Genomic DNA, 18752 nt, shown 5'->3' with positions numbered 1-18752 from the left:
AATAATAAATAATTCAAACAAATTTAAAAAAAGAAGAATACTAATGCAAAAAATTTTAACCAGCTTAGCATGTACATTTTGGAAAAAATATCTCGGTTATTTATACCCTGAACAGAGGGCAATTAACTTTGCCAGTTCAGTTGTCCGTATGTACATATGTATATATACGAACTAGTTCACTCAGTTTTTGAAATAGGAATGACCAATTTCGCACTTTAAAAATAGTTATACTATAAATAAAATAAAGTAATACATATGTTGACTTAGCTTTTTCTGCAAACAATCAAGTGAATTGCAAATATATTATGGTGACAAAAATATAATATATGATAGTCGCTTTGTTTTGTCAACCCAATGCTAATAGAAATATATATGTATGTATGTATTTCCTAAAATTTGCACATAAACATAAAATTATATAATCTATTATTTATTTCACTTCCTACTGATATGACGAATTGACTGCCATAAAGTTTGTACAGTTACCCAAACATGTGACGCTTTATTATTTATGCAAATAGAAAGTAATTGAAAGACAATATTTGTTAATTAAAGACGCACGACGACGGCCGGGCGTCACCAAAAATTTGATATTGATCTTACCAATAAGCATATTTTCGCGAATTGTTTGCTGGTGGTGGTTAATGTTTTSGCAAGTGTCCGCCTAGTTGGAGTTCACGGCAACTAGCTGGGTTTTTGCTGGCAAACGCGCTATTTTTGGCAGCCACACGTTTCCTACGAAAACTACAATTGAAACAAGTAAGGAAGAACTAAGTTCGGTTGTCACCGAACATTTTATACTCTCGCATCAAATACCGTATTTGCGTAAAGTTTTATTCCGCTATCATCATTGGTTCCTAATGTATATATTATACAGAGAAGGCAACAGATGGAATTCAAAATAGCGTTATATTGGAAGCAGGCATGGTTGTGGACCGATTTCACCCATATTTCTCACATGTCATCAGAGTATTAAGAAACTATTATGTACCGAATTTCATTGAAATCGGTGGAGTAGTTCCTGAGTTATGGTTTTTGGTCCATAAGTCGGCGACGCCACGCCCATTTTCAATTTTTAAGAAAGCCTGGGTGCAGCTTCTTTCTGATATTTCTTCCGTAAAATTTAGTGTTTCTGACGTATTTTGTTAGTCGGTTAACGCACTTTTAGTGATTTTCAACATAACCTTTGTATGGGAGGTGGGCGTGGTTATTATCCGATTTCTTCCATTTTTGAACTGTATATGGAAATGCCTGAATGAAACAACTCTGTAGAGTTTGGTTGACATAGCTATAGTAGTTTCCGAGATATGTACAAAAACCTTAGTAGGGGGCGGGACCACACCCACTTTTCGGAAAAAAATTCGTCCAAATATGCCCCTCCCTAATGCGATCCTTTGTGCTAAATTTCACTTTAATATCTTTATTTATGGCTTAGTTATGACACTTTATAGGTTTTTCGTTTTTGCCATTTTGTGGGCGTGGCAGTGGTCTGATTTTGCCCATCTTCGAACTTAACCTTCTTATGGAGCCAAGAAATACGTGTACCAAGTTTTATCATGATATCTCAATTTTTACTCAAGTTACAGCTTGCATGGCGGACGGAAAGACGAACGGACAGACAGACATCCGGATTTCAACTCTACTCGTCATCCTGATCACTTTGGTATATATAACCCTATATGTGACTCTTTTAGTTTTAGGACTTACAAACAACCGTTATGTGAACAAAACTATAATGCTCTCTTTAGCAACTTTGTTGCGAGAGTATAAATATGTGTATACATATACATATGTATGTACATATGTATATATATGTTAATTCCAGGTATAAACCGCGTGACTAAATGTCACGTAAATTAAATTAACACATGCGGAATGAACATAAAATGGCGTACGCAATTTATTGGTTCATATGTTGTCTTTGCTAAATTCTAGGAAAACAAGCGTGTACCGTTAATTAAATGGAGTTCATATATTTTGTAAATATGTACATTAGAGTGGATTGCTTTAAAGTGAGTCAAAAACGAAAAATCGGAAGAGCGGGACATCAAATAGTCGGTTATCTTGGCGCGATAACGGTCGCCATTGACGGTTACGTTCTCATCGACATCATTCTTGAAGAAATATGAAGCGATGATTCCACTGACCCATCTGGCATCAGCCGATTGAAAGCAACTTCAAACGTTTTTATTACCGGCAATAATAAAACGTGTAAATAATTCATATGCCACAGTAAAAGAATTTCAGGCTACATGCCGTCACGAACACTGCTATAGAACTGCATAAAGGTGCATACATACATACATACATATGTACAAATGTACATGCAAATATCTGTAGTGTGGAGAAACAGCTTTGGGGGAATAATAGTTGAAAGATCTCCATTGTTGCCGATCAGTTTTTGGAGTTCAAGGTTCTTATTATCGAAGCACCCACAATATTACCGCGTCTTATCACATAACTTTTACGTCTCAGACAGACTTCTAACCTTAAAGTCAACTGCTGGTTTCAGCTTCACTGAAGAAACATGGCGGTAAATAGATTATAGAACTGTTTATATGAGTCACTATAGAATCTTAACATTGGAAATTTGTTCGAATATAGGTTGGAATCATTTAACTTAAACCGGAATATATGAGCTACAATTTAGAGAACTGAAAAGATATGAACAGCTGTGACTATGACTTACTGAAGCATTAATTGAAAGCCTATATAAACTGTCTGTCAGTCTCTATAAACGCGAACTAGTCTTTCAGTTTTAAGGTACCGATTTGAAAATTAATAAATTCTTTATATTAAGGCGTTTAGTATTATAAATACAATATTTGTTCGCTGAATCTATAATAAATATTTAATTATTTTAATAATAAAAATTGTTTAGGTAAAGCTGCGCTTAGCCATAGTGGACGCGCATATAAACATATGAAAAGCTTCAGATCTTAATAATGTCAGCAATGTTACTCATATCATCATATAAATTTCAGTTATTGCAATAAAAACTAAATAATAATTTGATCTTATTTAGTTAGGAAATCTGAACACATTTGTATATTTTTTGCTTTATCGCAAAATTATGTATCAGTTACTTATTGACAGTATCTCGATGATATGTACTACCCATTTGATGCATGAATAAGTTCAGACACGAACAAGAAACACAAACAAACGAATATAGAAATACTAAAAACACCGCCTTGAAAAGCTTTTACGAAATCTCTAACGCAGTTTGATGTTTACATTTTTCGCGAATTAAACGCAAATACAGCAAAAGTTATTACAGTGAATTATGTATTAATAATTCAACGTTTTTGTTTGTATGTATTATAGGATTATGTACGACATGTCTGTAAGCATGTTAGAATAAGCTTTTAGTCGTTTGACACACAAGTGTTAAGACTTTGTGTGCCCTCTATAAGATAGATATTTGTGTTTGTAGGTATGCAGCTATGTATTCTTGTAAGTATGTACAGCGTCTACCAATAAGGATGACGTGAGTTTGACAGCTGGTGGCGGTCAGGTTTGTTTAAGGATTTGAGGCGAATTTTGTCAGTGTGTTCAGTTAGAGTTATGATCGAAATTCCAGCCGAAAAGTTGCCCTGGGTCATCGAAATTGGCGTAAACGGTAAAAGTATATGGGGGCTAACGGAAGACTTACTATGATAAGAGAAGGACTATCCCTTTATTTTAGTTATATATATCCGACATTGTCCGATTTCGTCCATTTTCACAATGTGTCATGAAAATGTAAAAAGAATGCTACTAAATATTGTCGAAATCTGGTATCCGAATGCCCAGATATGGGATTTCAACAAAAAGTTAACGGTGCTCTGTGCAACTGTGTACGGGTTTGAGGCGAATTTTGTCAGTGTGTTCAGTTAGAGTTATGATCGAAATTCCAGCCGAAAAGTTGCCCTGGGTCATCGAAATTGGCGTAAACGGTAAAAGTATATGGGGGCTAACGGAAGACTTACTATGATAAGAGAAGGACTATCCCTTTATTTTAGTTATATATATCCGACATTGTCCGATTTCGTCCATTTTCACAATGTGTCATGAAAATGTAAAAAGAATGCTACTAAATATTGTCGAAATCTGGTATCCGAATGCCCAGATATGGGATTTCAACAAAAAGTTAACGGTACTCTGTGCAACTGATTGTAAGAGTATAAAAACAGAACCCATTTTGACCAAAACAAAGTGTTTTTTTTTTTCATTTTAGCATTACGTCATGCTTGTTGGTAGACCCTGTATATATGTAGATATAATTTGATATAGATTCACTAATTATAAGACAAATTATGATTATTTTTTTGCTATACAATTTTTTTTTCTAAGTTATTTTTCGCGCTTCACTGACTTAGAAATTAACTTAGTCTGAGCTTTGTTAGAAGCGGGAAAATCAATGCTACGGATATAATATTACAAATGTGAATACTAGCAAAGAAATATGTTAACATCGGATGCACCGAAGGTATAATACACTTCACATGCGCATGCGTATAGCTTAAAAAGGTATAAAAAGGTTTTATCTTATTTTTGACCGGTCAGTTTGTACGACAGCTATATGCTACAATGGTCCGATCTGTACAATATGTTTTAAGATTGCAACATTTCACTCGATAATAATTCATACCAAATTTGTAAAAGATATATTGACAAATAAAAAAGTTCTCCATAAAAAAATTAATTTTGATCAGTCAGTTTATCTGACAGACATATGGTATAGTGATCCCATCTGAACAATATGTTCAGAAATTGTAATATATATAGTCTTGTACAATAATCTGTGTCAGCATTTAATTTTGATCGGTTAGTTGGTATGGCAGCTATATCCTAAAGTCGTCTGATATCGGCGGTTCCAACAAATAAGCCGCCTTTTGGGGATAAAAAAACGTTTTGCAAATTTGAAAAATCAATTGATTGAGAAGTTCGTGTATATGAAAACGGACATGGCTAAATCTACACAGCTCATCACGCTGGTTCCTTATATACATATGCATGTATATACTTTATAGGGTCTCCGACGTTTCCATCTGGGTATTAAGGTTAAGGGTATAAATATTGGCAGATATAGGAAGAATATAGAATATTTTGTTGATACGGATATACTATATTAGCACATAATTCCAGTAAACCGAGAATGCATTCATATAGAGGATGAGAAATTAGATAATTTTTATATATGTATATAATATTTTGTATAGGTAAGACTTAAAAGATTAATATGGTCAGTAAGCACAGGCGGTAATCACATCAAAAATGCTATAATTTTAGTGCACTCATTATCATTATAAAGGTTTATAGCAAATGCTAAATTTTCTAGCTCAAAGCACAGTGGCACATTTTATAATACAATAAACCTGATACAAATAACATTATGTGCTAGTACTGTTAATTGTAGCTTAAAATTTGAATGAAAACTATTTGTCATAATAAACTAATTTCAGCAATAATAAAAAAGAAATAGTTCGCGTGACAGGCTTTGTAGCTAGAAAAAATATATAAAAAATGCATTGCAATAGGGCCTTTAAAATTTCCGCCCAACTTAACAAATACGCATTGCATGTGCCAGCAACGTTATCAAATTTCCAAGTTAATTATGTAAATTTTGCAACGTGACAATTTTTAGTTCTAACGCCGTATCAATGTCAAAGCGTTAGTGAGATTAACTAATGACTTTTGTAGTTAGTCTATAATATTTATACGACTGGTAATGACAAATGACAGTGAAATACTAAAACTGTGCACTATAAGGAGAAAAACTAGATACCGATTTGAACTGTTGATGGAAAGGATATGACAAAATGTGTTCTTGCATCATTTTAGAACTCGCATGTACTTTTGACAAGCATAACCTTAATAATTACAAMACTTTTGAGAGTTTTGAGTTTTCAAAACAAGTCAAAAATTAATTTCATAAATATACAACCGTCAAATTTTGTTTATAAACTTTGTACGATTTTACACCGMAATATGATTTAGTAACTAGGCTAAAATCTAATTCAGTTCTTCTAATCAAAAATATGATGGATTGAAGGTATTATAGCTACTTTTATTAATATTAAGAAAAAAAATATATAGGTAGTCGAAAAAGTCTTTTCGTATTTCTTACCAAACTTCAACTTATTATACTCTCGCAACAAWGTTGCTAAAGAGAGTATTATAGTTTTGTTCACATAACGGTTGTTTGTAAGTCCTAAAACTAAAAGAGTCAGATATAGGGTTATATATACCAAAATGATCAGGGTGACGATTAGAGTTGAAATCCGGAAGTCTGTCTGTCCGTCCGTCCGTCTGTCCGTCTGTCCGTCCGTCCGTCTGTCCGTCCGTCCGTGCAAGCTGTAACTTGAGTAAAAATTGAGATATCATGATGAAACTTGGTACTCGTATTTCTTGGCTTCATAAGAAGGTTAAATTCGAAGATGGGCAAAATCGGCCCACTGCCACGCCCACAAAATGGCGAAAACCGAAAGCCTCTAAAGTGTCATAACTAAGCCATAAATAAAGATATTAAAGTGAAATTTTGCACAAAGGATCGCATTAGGGAGGGGCATATTTGTCCGTAATTTTTTGGAAAAGTGGGTGTGGCCCCGCCCCCTACTAAGTTTTTTGTACATATCTCGGAAACTGCTACAGCTATGTCAACCAAACTCTATAGAGTCGTTTCCTTCAGGCATTTTCATATACAGCTCAAAAATGGAAGAATTCGGATAATAACCACGCCCACCACCCATACAAAGGTTATGTTGAAAATCACTAAAACTGCGTTAACCGACTAACAAAAAACGTCAGAAACACTAAATTTTACGGAAGGGATATCAGAAAGAAGCTGCACCCAGGCTTTGTTTAAAAATTGAAAATGGGTGTGGCGTCGCCCACTTATGGACCAAAAACCATATCTCAGGAACTAYYCCACCGATTTCAATAAAATTCGGTATGTAATATTTTCTTAACACCCTGATGACGCCTTCTTCCAATATAACGCTATTTTGAATTCCATCTGATGCCTTCTCTGTATAATATATACATTAGGAACCAATGATGATAGCGGAATAAAACTTTACACAAATACGGTATTTGAGCTGAGGTATCCCTTGTGGAAAAATTGTCGTGATCGGACTATACCTTTTCAATGCAATTAAAATWAATGAAAATACAATTCAATACTCAAAGTACACAAATTGATCTAATCTAATTAATTTACAGCAAAATAAAAAAATATGTAAATGACGGATAATGAAATCTCGATTATCACTTTATCATGCGAGAGTATAAAATGTTCGGTGACACCCGAACTTAGCCCTTCCTTACTTGTTTTTTTTTCTTATATTTATAATGAGCTTGAATGAACTGAAATATGTGCCATTTTGGTCCATCCCTTTTTGCCATTTTTTCGCTAGAGACATTATGTTATCCTTGTAAAATTTTCTGGTCTCTTGGCCAAAAAGTGCTATAAGTAATTTTCATTAAGGGAATTCTGCATTGACCGAAACAAATGGTAGTCTGAAAGTGCAAAGTCAGGGCTGTATGGTGGATGCATCAAAACTTCCTAGCCAAGCTCTCCCACTTTTTGCCTAGTCATCAAAGATGTGTGTTGTCTAGCGTTGTGCTGATGGAAGATGAAGCCCTTTCTKTTGATCAGTTCTGATCGCTTTTCGATTGCTTGCTTCAATCTCATCAGTTCTTGGCAGCAAAATGTGGAATCAATCGTTCGACAAAGTTGGAGTAGCTCTTGGTGGATGATTCCTTTTCAATCTCAGCAAAAACTCTACAACACCTTTCGAGGCGTCAATCTTAGCTTTGAGACCATTTGTTTGGCTTCACCATGTTTGGACCATGATCTTTTTCGCACATTATTGTCGTATTTGATCCAGTTTTCGTCTCCTGTTACCATTCGCTTCAGAAATGTTTCGATTTCATTTCGTTTCAGCAAAGAATCACAGATGTTCATTTCGGTCCATTAAATTTTTCACAGGCAATTCATGTGGTACTCAAAMATTGAGATTATWTTTGTAGCCAGCCTTTTTTAAATGATTCAAATCCATTTGATAATGAATGTTAAGTTCTTTAACGAGTTCATGGCTGCTTATGTGACGATCCTGCTCGTTATTTTCCATAGCTTTTCAACGATAGGTCGACYKGAGCGAGATKCATCTTTCACATCGAAATTTCCAGAACGGRAGCAARCAAACCATTGTTGTGCTACACGAACTGATATGGGATCACMTACGTAAACTTTAAAAATTTCAATGGAGGCTGGTACGGCATTTTTCTCTTTTTAATAAATTTCTTCATTATTTTCACTCATTTTTGAACAGATRTAACTTTTTTCAACTTCCCCGAATTTRACCTGTTTTTGGTAAATGAAGCTTAAGATCTCACCTTTCCAAAATTATATTATATGATACAATGTGATTGGTAGCACTGAAGATATACGACTCCAATGCCATCTATTGASAAAATWCGAAAAAACTTTTTCGACTACGCAATATATGGAAAAAAAAAATAATAATAATGTAAAACTAAAATTATCTTCAACTTTTTCAAAACAAAATACTTAATATTCTACTTTCCATTTTTGAACACTTTCAGTTAACATTCCAAAACGCTTCAACATAGCGGTAATGTTATTCGTGGCATGCCTTRTGAGCTATATGGTGCGTGTCAATCTAAGTATTAATATCATAGCTATGGTCGAGCACACGGACCCCAATGCCACCGAACCGCTGCCAAATGTAAGTGTTACGAAAAATMACAACTTAAAAAAATCTAACTCAGCTTAAATACTTAGTACGGKCCACGCTACAACTGGAGTCAAACAGATCAAGCCAATTTACTAGGCGCTTACTTCTATGGCTATATGATTACCTCACTGCCGGCGGGTATGTTGGCCGAGAATTTCGGTGGCAAGCCGGTAGCTGGCTGGAGTTGTTTGGGCGCCGCCGTGCTAACGGCACTAACACCGCTAGCCGCAGCATGGGATAAATGGGCTGTGTTCGCGATACGTTTTCTGATTGGTTTCTTTAGTGTAAGTTCCACTATTATTTAAAGTTAAAACACATTTAATCATCAATTTTTTGTTTTTTCATTTTTAGGGCGTGATTTACCCGTGCTGTCACAGTAAGTAATGGCGCAAATGAAGCTAATATCGAATTATAATAATAAATAATCTTCTGCGTTGTTTATTTTCATGCAGATTTGGTCTCCAAGTGGTCGCCACCTGATGAGAAAGGCAAATTTGTCGCCTCTTTAATGGGTGGCACATTTGGCACAATGATAACTTGGCCCATTTGTGGTGTAATTATCGAGAGCATGGGCTGGGATTGGGCTTTCTATATGGTTGGTCTATTCGTATTGATCATGACATTGATTTGGTTCTACGTTGTTGCCGATAGTCCAGCACAACATCGCACCATTTCCGTGCAAGAGCGTGAATATATTGAAAAGAGTCTGGGCGATACCATCACAACGAAGAAGGTTGGTTGTATTTATTGCTGACGTTGCTTTGGTCACTACTTTTTGGGTATTTATTTAATATATTTAATTATTTATTTCACAGCGCTGGCCACCATACAAGAGCCTCATCGTCTCTCTACCCTTCTGGTCATTACTGCTCTTGCATTATGGCAGCATGTGGGGTCTGTTCTTCCTAATTACCGCCACACCTAAGTTCCTYAGTGAGGTGAGCTCTACAAATACTTCTATTATTGACTTTGTGATAAAATTTAAATTTTTTTGTTTTCTATTTTMAAAGGTGCTCGGCTTCAACTTGTCTTCAGCCGGCTTCCTCTCCAGCTTGCCACATTTGGCGCGTTTACTGTGCGCCTTCGGCTTTGGCGCAATCGCCGATCTCATTCGCCGCAAGAGTTGGCTGAGCGTGACAATGATGCGCAAAACTTTCTGTCTACCTTGTAAGTACTGATATTTGTAAAAATATTGACCGTGTTCGAAAAAATCAATATTCTTCCTCCATTTTCGTTTAGCGCACATTCTGCCCGGCATCATGCTAATCATACTGGCATATTTTATTAGAGATCCGTACGTTTGTGTCATCATTATGACAATCTCATTGGGTTTCAATGGCGCGGCGACCGCATCTAATCTGCAGAACTCACAAGATCTGGCACCCAACTATGCGGGCACCCTGTACGGTATCATTAACTGTATTGGCACTACGCCTGGTATTTTCTCGCCCATGATTGTGGCTGCCTTTACTAAAGAAAGTGTAAGTGCTTGCCATTGGAAACGTAAAAATTATTAGTTAGCTTCATTGATAAATTTCGTTGTCTCCTTAGAACACAATTGAACAATGGCACTATGTGTTCCTGATAGGCGCCGCGGTCTATATAATACCTGCGCTGATATTTTGGGTTTTCGGTTCGGGTGAAATACAAAAATGGAACGAGATCGATAAGAAATCGTCTAAGAACGACACCATCAACACGAAACTATARAACTGCAAAAGTATTGCATATATGTGGTGTTAATTTGTCGGATATTCTGGTATTATTGTAAACTTTATTTATACTTATGAAATATGGGTTGTGAAAATCCATGGCGATTTGATATATATATAGTGCTTACATAAATTATTAAGCCCATTTATAGGGCTGTACAAGAGAGCATGCGTATGTAGAGTATAGTATGCTATAGTGATATATTCCTTTGTACCATTAAGCTGTGAATTTAATAAATATTGAACTTATATATAAATTGTATATAACTCCAAAGATTAATTTTTTTTATTTCTTTTTATGTCTTTGGCAAAAATAATCTTAACAATTTTTATGTTTAATATACGTCAAAGGTAGGTTTGATTTGTCTTAGTCCTCGATCGTTTTACGGCAAACGCTTCGGATCGTTTCCCAGACAGCGCGAACCGACGTAAGACGAACCAATATGAAGTCACAAATATAGAATTAGATTTGGATTCCAAAGGATTCTTAAGTTGGGTATACAAAAACAACGAAATATCTTGATATAAAAGTTTGGACTATATCGTCTTAACTACAGTGAATACCTTAGAGGATCAAATGAGGCTTTAAAGCTATATGAATAATTTCGATAGATTTGTCACCCAGCGACTTATTCTGTTGAACTGAAAGAATTGCTTCGAGTGCTACTATGGTAAAAAATAGTAAGACTTTTCAGATAAATTTCGATTAAAACCCCATTCGTCGATTAATCGTCAGATTTAGTTCCGTGRGACTTTTGGCTATTCAGTGGATTTATTTTCAACTGTGGTTTATGGTGTTGAATTTAAAGTACTCAAGAAATACATAGTAAGTCATAGGTGTAGAATTAGCGGTGCTTACTCCTAAGAGMTACATGTTAAGGCTGAGCTTCTTCACAGTGATTCTAACCTTAATGTTTTTAGAAAAATTGTTAATAAGCGATCTTTAAAACTAAAAATCCACATACTATAGAATTTAAGTCAACATTGTTAGTACATATCGAAATGCTCTAAGAGCAAAAACAAATTATAAATGTTTTTTAATATCGATAATAAACAAACAGCTTTGTTACGCTTCAATAAATCGATACTTGTGTGTAGCGTAAGTAACAATTCCAGTTTGTGTTATAATATTATAAGTAAATGCGCAACAGTTGCTAATTAATTAGAAGGTGTAAATTTACTACTTTAGTACCTTTTCCATGCATTGACTTGGTCAAGTTCAAGTGAATCATTATTTGACACAAGCTTCGATTTTCGCTATCCCTTTTGGACGTCTTCGTTCAGTCAACAATGTTTGTAGCAACTTTTTTTGTTCTTATGAATTTCAACATTTCAACGCTGAGCTTACTTCCAATTATTTTAATCTAAATATTTCACAGGATCTTTAGTAAATTACTACTGCAAAAGTYATGTGCAAAACGGTAGATTGGAAGTGCACAAAAATCCTGTTGGCACTCGATAGAAGAGACTGTAGGGACATGACCGGGATACTAGCTGGTTACTGTCTGGTTACTGTCTGGTGGCGACGCACGTCCGCAGAGACAAATGGAGAAGACTGGAGGAAATGTCTACAGCAAGGCACAATGAAGCAGCTCCTGTGCACTTGTGCCGCATGGCAAGACTAGTGCAAGCATCGGGAGTTCTCATGGTATGATAYACTGGAGGAGGTATCGATAGTGAGGCCGCAGAGTTTTAAGTTCTCTGGTTGAARTTCGCAATACAGAAAAAGAGTTTGGTTGATCTGAAGTTGAATTGCCYTMATTTCAATTCGACCAAGTCGGGTTRAAAACCGCAATAGGAGCATTAATGTTTTGGAAAATATCCTCAATAAAACTACTGCCTCTAGGTTGCAGCAATTGGTTCAATATAACATTAAGAATCTATAGCTATTAATATATATTTTTTTGTGTTTCGTAAATCGGCTGTTATTTTGCGAAGTAAACTTTTTACAACCGCCACTGTATCAAGCCTGCATTATTTTAAAAAATGCAATTACGTATATATGTAAATACATTGGTACTAATAAAATTAATTCCGTCGAAATTTWCTACTATTTGGTTACAATTCACAAAATTAATAAGACAAATGAAATAAAAATKAAATTTACAAAATTTTYTCCATTTATAAGTTGCGTTGCCAACTAGAATTTKTTTTGAAGATTTGGCAAGGCATATTTAAACAACTGCAGAGAGCGTACGCTCTCAATTTTTACGTTCTCAGACAGCAAATGACAACCAGCTGATGTGAAATGGTTTTGTTTGTAAACAAAAGCTATTTCCATATTTTAGGTGCYTTCGAAAGAATTGCTGGCATTAATGCCGATATAATCGAAGATGTGGGGTTTGTACAAAATTATTTGTCGCTGAGTCTTAGCATAATTCAATATGTTCATAATTTTTTTTTCAGATGTACCTAAGAATGTCTCAACTTATTACTACTGATGGGCTTTTGCATTACTAAAGAGGGATGCAGGTGTGACATGTTAAGAATTACATTACTTGCAATGACAGGACATATCAARCAGGGCGACTAGGAAATGTCAAAAGGAAGGCTCCATGAAACAATGAAACATCTCTTGTACACTTGTATCGCATTATCAAAACAACGGTTTAATCATTTGGAGGCACAAAGGTATCAGCCTCTGACAGATGTAGCGTTGGTGAGGTCACAGAATCTGTTAAAACTCACTTGAGGTGCTSGTATTCTCAATGATGACTACTCATCATGGACTACGCTACTGCAACCCATTCCTATAATCAGAGGTCCTTTTAATTGGATTGCTGATGAGAGGAGGGCRTACATTTGGAACACTAACACTAACCACTAAAACAATTAATTTTGTAGCGTCTTTGAAATTTTTTTTWGAAAAAAATATACAGATGTACACAAGTTTTCTTTTTTCRCTAAAAGTMAATCCTTAAACCAGTATGGATGTATGCAATGCARTTATAGGATACGGCGAGTACATCCAACATTAAAATCCCCCAAATAAATATATCTAAGACTTTCAGAAGCATTGCAGTGTTCTTTGGTATATAACCAACTTCGAATTCCACAAAACTTAATGTACCATTTGTTAAAGACAAAATMTGTAAATCTAGTCGATACCTTGATAGACTTTCTAATCATAAAAACTTACTGTCAATAAATATACTGGATAGTATGGATGTTAGACACGTAAAAAGAACYCACATTTTAGACCTTCCGGACAGACGTTAAGTAGTTTTAAGAATATTTTTTTGTAATATATTGATTAGTCTCAATAGAGCTCAATCAATGTATGCAAAATTTCCTGCTTGTCTTCAGATAGATTGGAAGTAAAATATTTAGTCAAGCAAAAAAAAAAGAAGAATATTTATATACTTCTACGAAATACCCATATAAGGAAACGTCATCGCTTCGCTCTTAGGGCTCTTGAAAAGTTTCGACGTTTTCGTGCCAAATTGTGTTACGCGATGAGGCTTATTTTTGGCTCAATCTGAATAGATTCAAGAGCTGTCTTTTTATCCAGAAAAAAAAACGAGTTGGTGTGGTTTATGGACCGGTGGGGTCATCGGTCCATATTTTTTTCAAAAGTAATGCCGCAACCCATTATTTAATGCCTAAAATTWAAGCTCGTGATCTCGGCGACATTTGGTTTCACAGGCAGCGTCACTTCCCACACATCGCGTTAATCTACGGATTTTTTGAGAGAAGTCTTCGGTAAGCAGATAATTTCACATTTTCGGCCGACCGATTGGGCACCAAGACTGTGTGATATCATACCGTTARACTTTTTCCTGTGTGGCTATGTAAAGTCGTAAAGTCTATGCAGATAATACTGCTTCAATTTAGGCGGTCGAACAAAACAACACACGTGTCGTTGAGTAAAAACAATAAAATACATAAATAATTAATTACACAAATATATTTTCCTTGCTATTAAACAGCTAGCTACTTGTTTGTGTATGTAAGTATTTGCAACCATATATATGTACATATATGCATATACATATGATTAAGATTATACTGAATTTCGGTTACCGCTAACGCAAACCGAATGACGTAGTTTTGTGGCTATTAACTGATCGGTAATTTGAAACATTTTGAGTGGTTAGCATGATATTGACCATGTTAATTAAAATCAACGGTTTTATGCTATTTTTTTTTTCTTCAAAATTACGAAACAATAATAATATAACTAAAGATCAATAATTTTTCTGATTTTCTAAAAATTATAAAACATACAAATTTGTATACATATATACATTCATATGTATGAATATGATATGTGCAAATTAAAATTTTTTAATCAGCGTAGCCAAAAGTATAGCTTTGAAAAATTTTATTTGCTTAATCCGACSTGAATATTTGCAATATTTTTCAATTCTTACGCTATTGTTTTCATTTTAGACACATTGGAACCAGAACATATAACATATTGTTTGTTTATACATATATACGAGTATATATATTTATACATATGTATGTATAGTACATCAAAGCAGCAATGCTAAGTATCGCAAACGTCATGACTTGTGTCAATCGTGCATGTCTAAGGCTTAGTGTCAATAAACAAACATATGATCAACACACACGGCGTATGAGTAACATTTGTTCGTTGAACAACAAAAGACCTTTTTAAAATGTAAACAAACTATAGCAAATTGTTTTTGTAACGACTACCGTAAGCAAGCACTATACACACATAGTGCACACCCCCACGCCGCATGCAAAACATATTGACACTAAATTTGCTTATACTCTGAATGAATCGATGACCACACAAACCACAAATTGTTGCCGTTGATTGTCTCCAATATTGTCTAAGCAACGCTGCTGTTGCTGTTCGAGCACTTGATTTTCGTCACGGCAACGTGCATACATATACAAAATTATACATGCATACATCGGTGCCCACATACGTGTATCTGATGGTTGCTGTATATGCGTTTGTGCATTTAATAGGTGTTTGCAGCGCGTTAGTGCATACGTAAAGTGCACATGAATATGCATGTTCGCTTGTTAGAACGATGATAGCGTTCACGAAACCAACTAAAGCAGTTGTAATGATGTTGTGCGCGACGCGTGTTGGATTATTTTAGTAGCGCGGGAAATTTCTTTCTATGTGCAATGATGTTTAAGGTTAATTTAAAAAACAAAATGGAATATTTTTTTTTCGAAATATTATTCAGTGAATTTTTATGGTACAAAATTTATATAAAAAACTGTTTTTGAATGCAAAAAAAAATTAGTGGGGCGGGGAATTTCTTTGTGTAGTGTAGTTTTCAGTTAAAAAAAAAAAAAAAAAAAATGAAAAAAATTGCAAAAATTATTTAGTGAATTTTTACGCTACAACTTTTATATAAAAAAACTGTTTTCAAATGAAAAAATAGATACAAAAAATTAATAATAATTTTTAATCAACAAAATTAACATTAAAGTGAAAATGCCACTCGGATGGAAGCAACGATTCAGCAAAACATGWGCTAGTAAAAGTCGAAGGTACTCGTATAAAATAAATATTAAAAAAAAAATTATAATAAGTAAAATGTTTGTCACCAAAAATAAAACTGACGTTCATGGATAATTTTTTTTATTTTTCAATTCAGGATTATGATTGTAGAGCAAATCGGCAATAGGTGGTTAGTTGATTGAAAAGCAAGGTACATGGCGCCGAATCGCAGACGTCCGCAMTTAGCGTTTCCGAGTAGTGGATGCTACAAGCCCTGTGTTGACCTCTAAAATGTTGCTTATGTTCCAAGACCTAAGACGTTCCTCAAGTATACATTGCTTTAAATCACTCCTGAGGAAGCCGAATATCTGGGGCAGCTTAGGGAAATTATGTATTCAGCTGTCCCCCAGCGTTCTGCCGAATCCACTTTTCCCATTTTCTGAAGTGGAATCTTAAGGGTAGATGCCCTGTGATGATCTACAATGTTACTAAGCTTCATTTTGTCTAGAAGTAGGAGCTGTTTAGTCTGTCAACATGGTCAACACTACCCTAAAGTAATATTGTGCTTTGCGYTGTGTTGCTTGTGTTCCAAAAACTGAGATGCTACTCAATAATCCATTGCTTCAAATAACCCTTGAGGAAGCCGAATGGCCTGAGTCAGCTTAGGGGAATCATATCTCCAGTTGTTCCCCCTCGAGCCAGCTAACCTGTCTTTTCCTATATGACCGGGTACCCAGATGATATTAATCGAATTACCAGCTAAAAGCCCTGTTATTATCTACTGGTACAACTTAATGTAAAGAGACCGCTCTTGTTTAACCCTTTCATCAAAGAGTATATAGATTTAGCCGTTGGAACTGTCGATCACAGAATCATTGCTCCAATATTCTCTGCTAGGGAATGAAAACGATCTGTTTAATTCCCTGTGAGTCTCCTTCTCTAGCTCTAGATTTTGGTGGCGCCGAGTCTGGCTCCAATATCCTGAAACCATGATTTGGCTAGCCGTAAGCATTACCTCMTACTTCACTTGTATGTGTATTGGYCGGATGTCGAGAATAACCTCCAGAGAATTGAAAGGGTTTTCCTTACGCAAGTCTTCAATAATAATGCAAATGTTTGAAGATAATAGTTCAAGAACTGAGATTCCTTTACACAGTTCTATCATATACGAGTACTTATATAGAAATTTTCATTCGTCAAYGCAAGTATGAACTGCTCTAATGGATATCCCTCAATTGACAAATTAGTTGTTAGTGCGGAAGAGTGAATGATCTAGAGCCTAATACTATAGCAWCCGCAGTACCAATATTTAATACTTTCTAAGTACTGAAGGCATATAGTCTGGGCCGAAAACATAAAACTTTCTCAGTAGCTTCTACCCTTTGTGTGGTCACGCCTTTTGTACATCCCAAGTGCAGACAGGTCTCTATATACTCCATCCTTCCTTGGATGCGAGGATGCCCTTGCTTTCGTTGTCCACCCATGAATCCCGATTCGAATAAGCTTTTCGTAAGAACATCATCYACCTTGCAAACGACATTGCTTAAGCTATGCATTCATATTATCGTAGATCTCATACAGTTCGTGGTTCCACCTTCTGCGGTACTCATAGCTTTCATGAAAGGCGTCAAAGGCCTTGCGGCAACAAATGAGGGACCAATGATTTATATTTTATAGACTGACCCAATTCGAGTTGTGCCAACATGAATACTGTTTTTCTACGAATACTTTGCAAAGGAACCAAGATACAATGTAGTCATATTATTTTGAGCCAAAGAGGCCCAATAGAGCCACCAGCAGTGCACTAATAACATGACAATTCGAGAGGAGCTGTCGGAACAGCATATATGTAAATATTGGATTAGATGTATGATACAAACAGTTGGACCTGMATGTAGTCGAAACGAAATAAATATAGTGCATAAATGGTTATAAGAAAGACTTTTAGTCCACAGATACGGCACCACATGTCATCAGAATGATCCTCTCTACCACAAAATACAGAAAATAGCTAAAACGCAAATTTAAAACAAGAAATTTTTATACATATTCAAAAAGAGATCACATACAGAATACCAAAACAAAATTACAACATTTGAAGCTGTTTTGTTATGAAACTTCAAATATGTCTCTCATTGGACAACAGTTTCCGAGTCTGACTTAAAATGTTTACTATTGCATAATCACATTATATAATTTGGCATTGACCAACCATTGCTTGATGTTCGATACTMGTGCAACAGTTGCTAATACAGCGCCACGCCAACTGCAGCAAGCACACACTTATATAATATCAAGTCATATTCCTAATTTGTGCGTGTGTGTATATGTGTGCGGGCACGTGAAAAGCAACAGTTTATTGCAAGCGTTCACTTTTACCTACACGAGCAGCCTTGCAGCGCYAAGCCGCCACTGATGGGTGGCGCATGGCACTCGCCTATTGAAGCTAATGCACATGATGGCGTCGACATTTGTAAAGCATTTATAGGTGAAATACGTATGCGTAATGGGCCGTTGGCACCACCAATAGATAGCATCTTACGCACATTACAACAAAAAACGAAACAGAAAAACATTTACACAYTTGCAAGTACGAAAGGGTGGGGTTGCAATGTATGTTGCACGCACACATATGTATGTATGCGGGTGGCTGAGTGTGTAAGAAAGCGTCTGCTTTGGGAGGCTTGTCGATGGCGCAACAGTTTGTGCGCACAAAGCCTTGGCAAATAGACAAACCAGCAGCTACTGGCCACCGACAAACTGACTGACTGACTTCGCTGGCTGGCTGCTGGCATATTTGCTTACATACATACATCGCTGCATATTTGTTGTAATGGATTTGTGCTGCCACTGTATCTCTTT

General features: G+C 35.6%; 1 protein-coding gene and 1 long non-coding RNA gene across 2 annotated transcripts in view; both read left to right on the top strand.

Annotated features, from left to right (window-relative positions):
• Positions 1 to 10732, top strand: part of LOC108967289 (sialin) — a 33746-nt gene extending 23014 nt beyond the window's left edge. Inside the window, 8 exon segments of the mRNA XM_018930596.1 lie at positions 8593 to 8735; positions 8792 to 9028; positions 9096 to 9120; positions 9197 to 9477; positions 9560 to 9682; positions 9755 to 9911; positions 9984 to 10225; positions 10296 to 10732. Of these exon segments, the coding sequence (XP_018786141.1) occupies positions 8593 to 8735; positions 8792 to 9028; positions 9096 to 9120; positions 9197 to 9477; positions 9560 to 9682; positions 9755 to 9911; positions 9984 to 10225; positions 10296 to 10487 (1400 nt within the window). The 3' untranslated portion in view covers positions 10488 to 10732.
• A 1981-nt stretch (positions 10733 to 12713) lies between these two features.
• LOC108967296 lies at positions 12714 to 13345 on the top strand. The gene is made up of 2 exons (XR_001993253.1): positions 12714 to 12796; positions 12863 to 13345. It is a non-coding gene; the product is annotated as an uncharacterized LOC108967296 (long non-coding RNA).
• The last annotated feature ends 5407 nt before the right edge of the window (positions 13346 to 18752 follow it).

Source organism: Bactrocera latifrons, unplaced genomic scaffold, assembly GCF_001853355.1.
Source record: "Bactrocera latifrons isolate USDA-ARS-PBARC rearing strain unplaced genomic scaffold, ASM185335v1 scaffold_182, whole genome shotgun sequence".
NCBI classification, from domain to species: domain Eukaryota; kingdom Metazoa; phylum Arthropoda; class Insecta; order Diptera; family Tephritidae; genus Bactrocera; species Bactrocera latifrons.
This window is presented reverse-complemented; position numbering and strand designations above follow the sequence as displayed.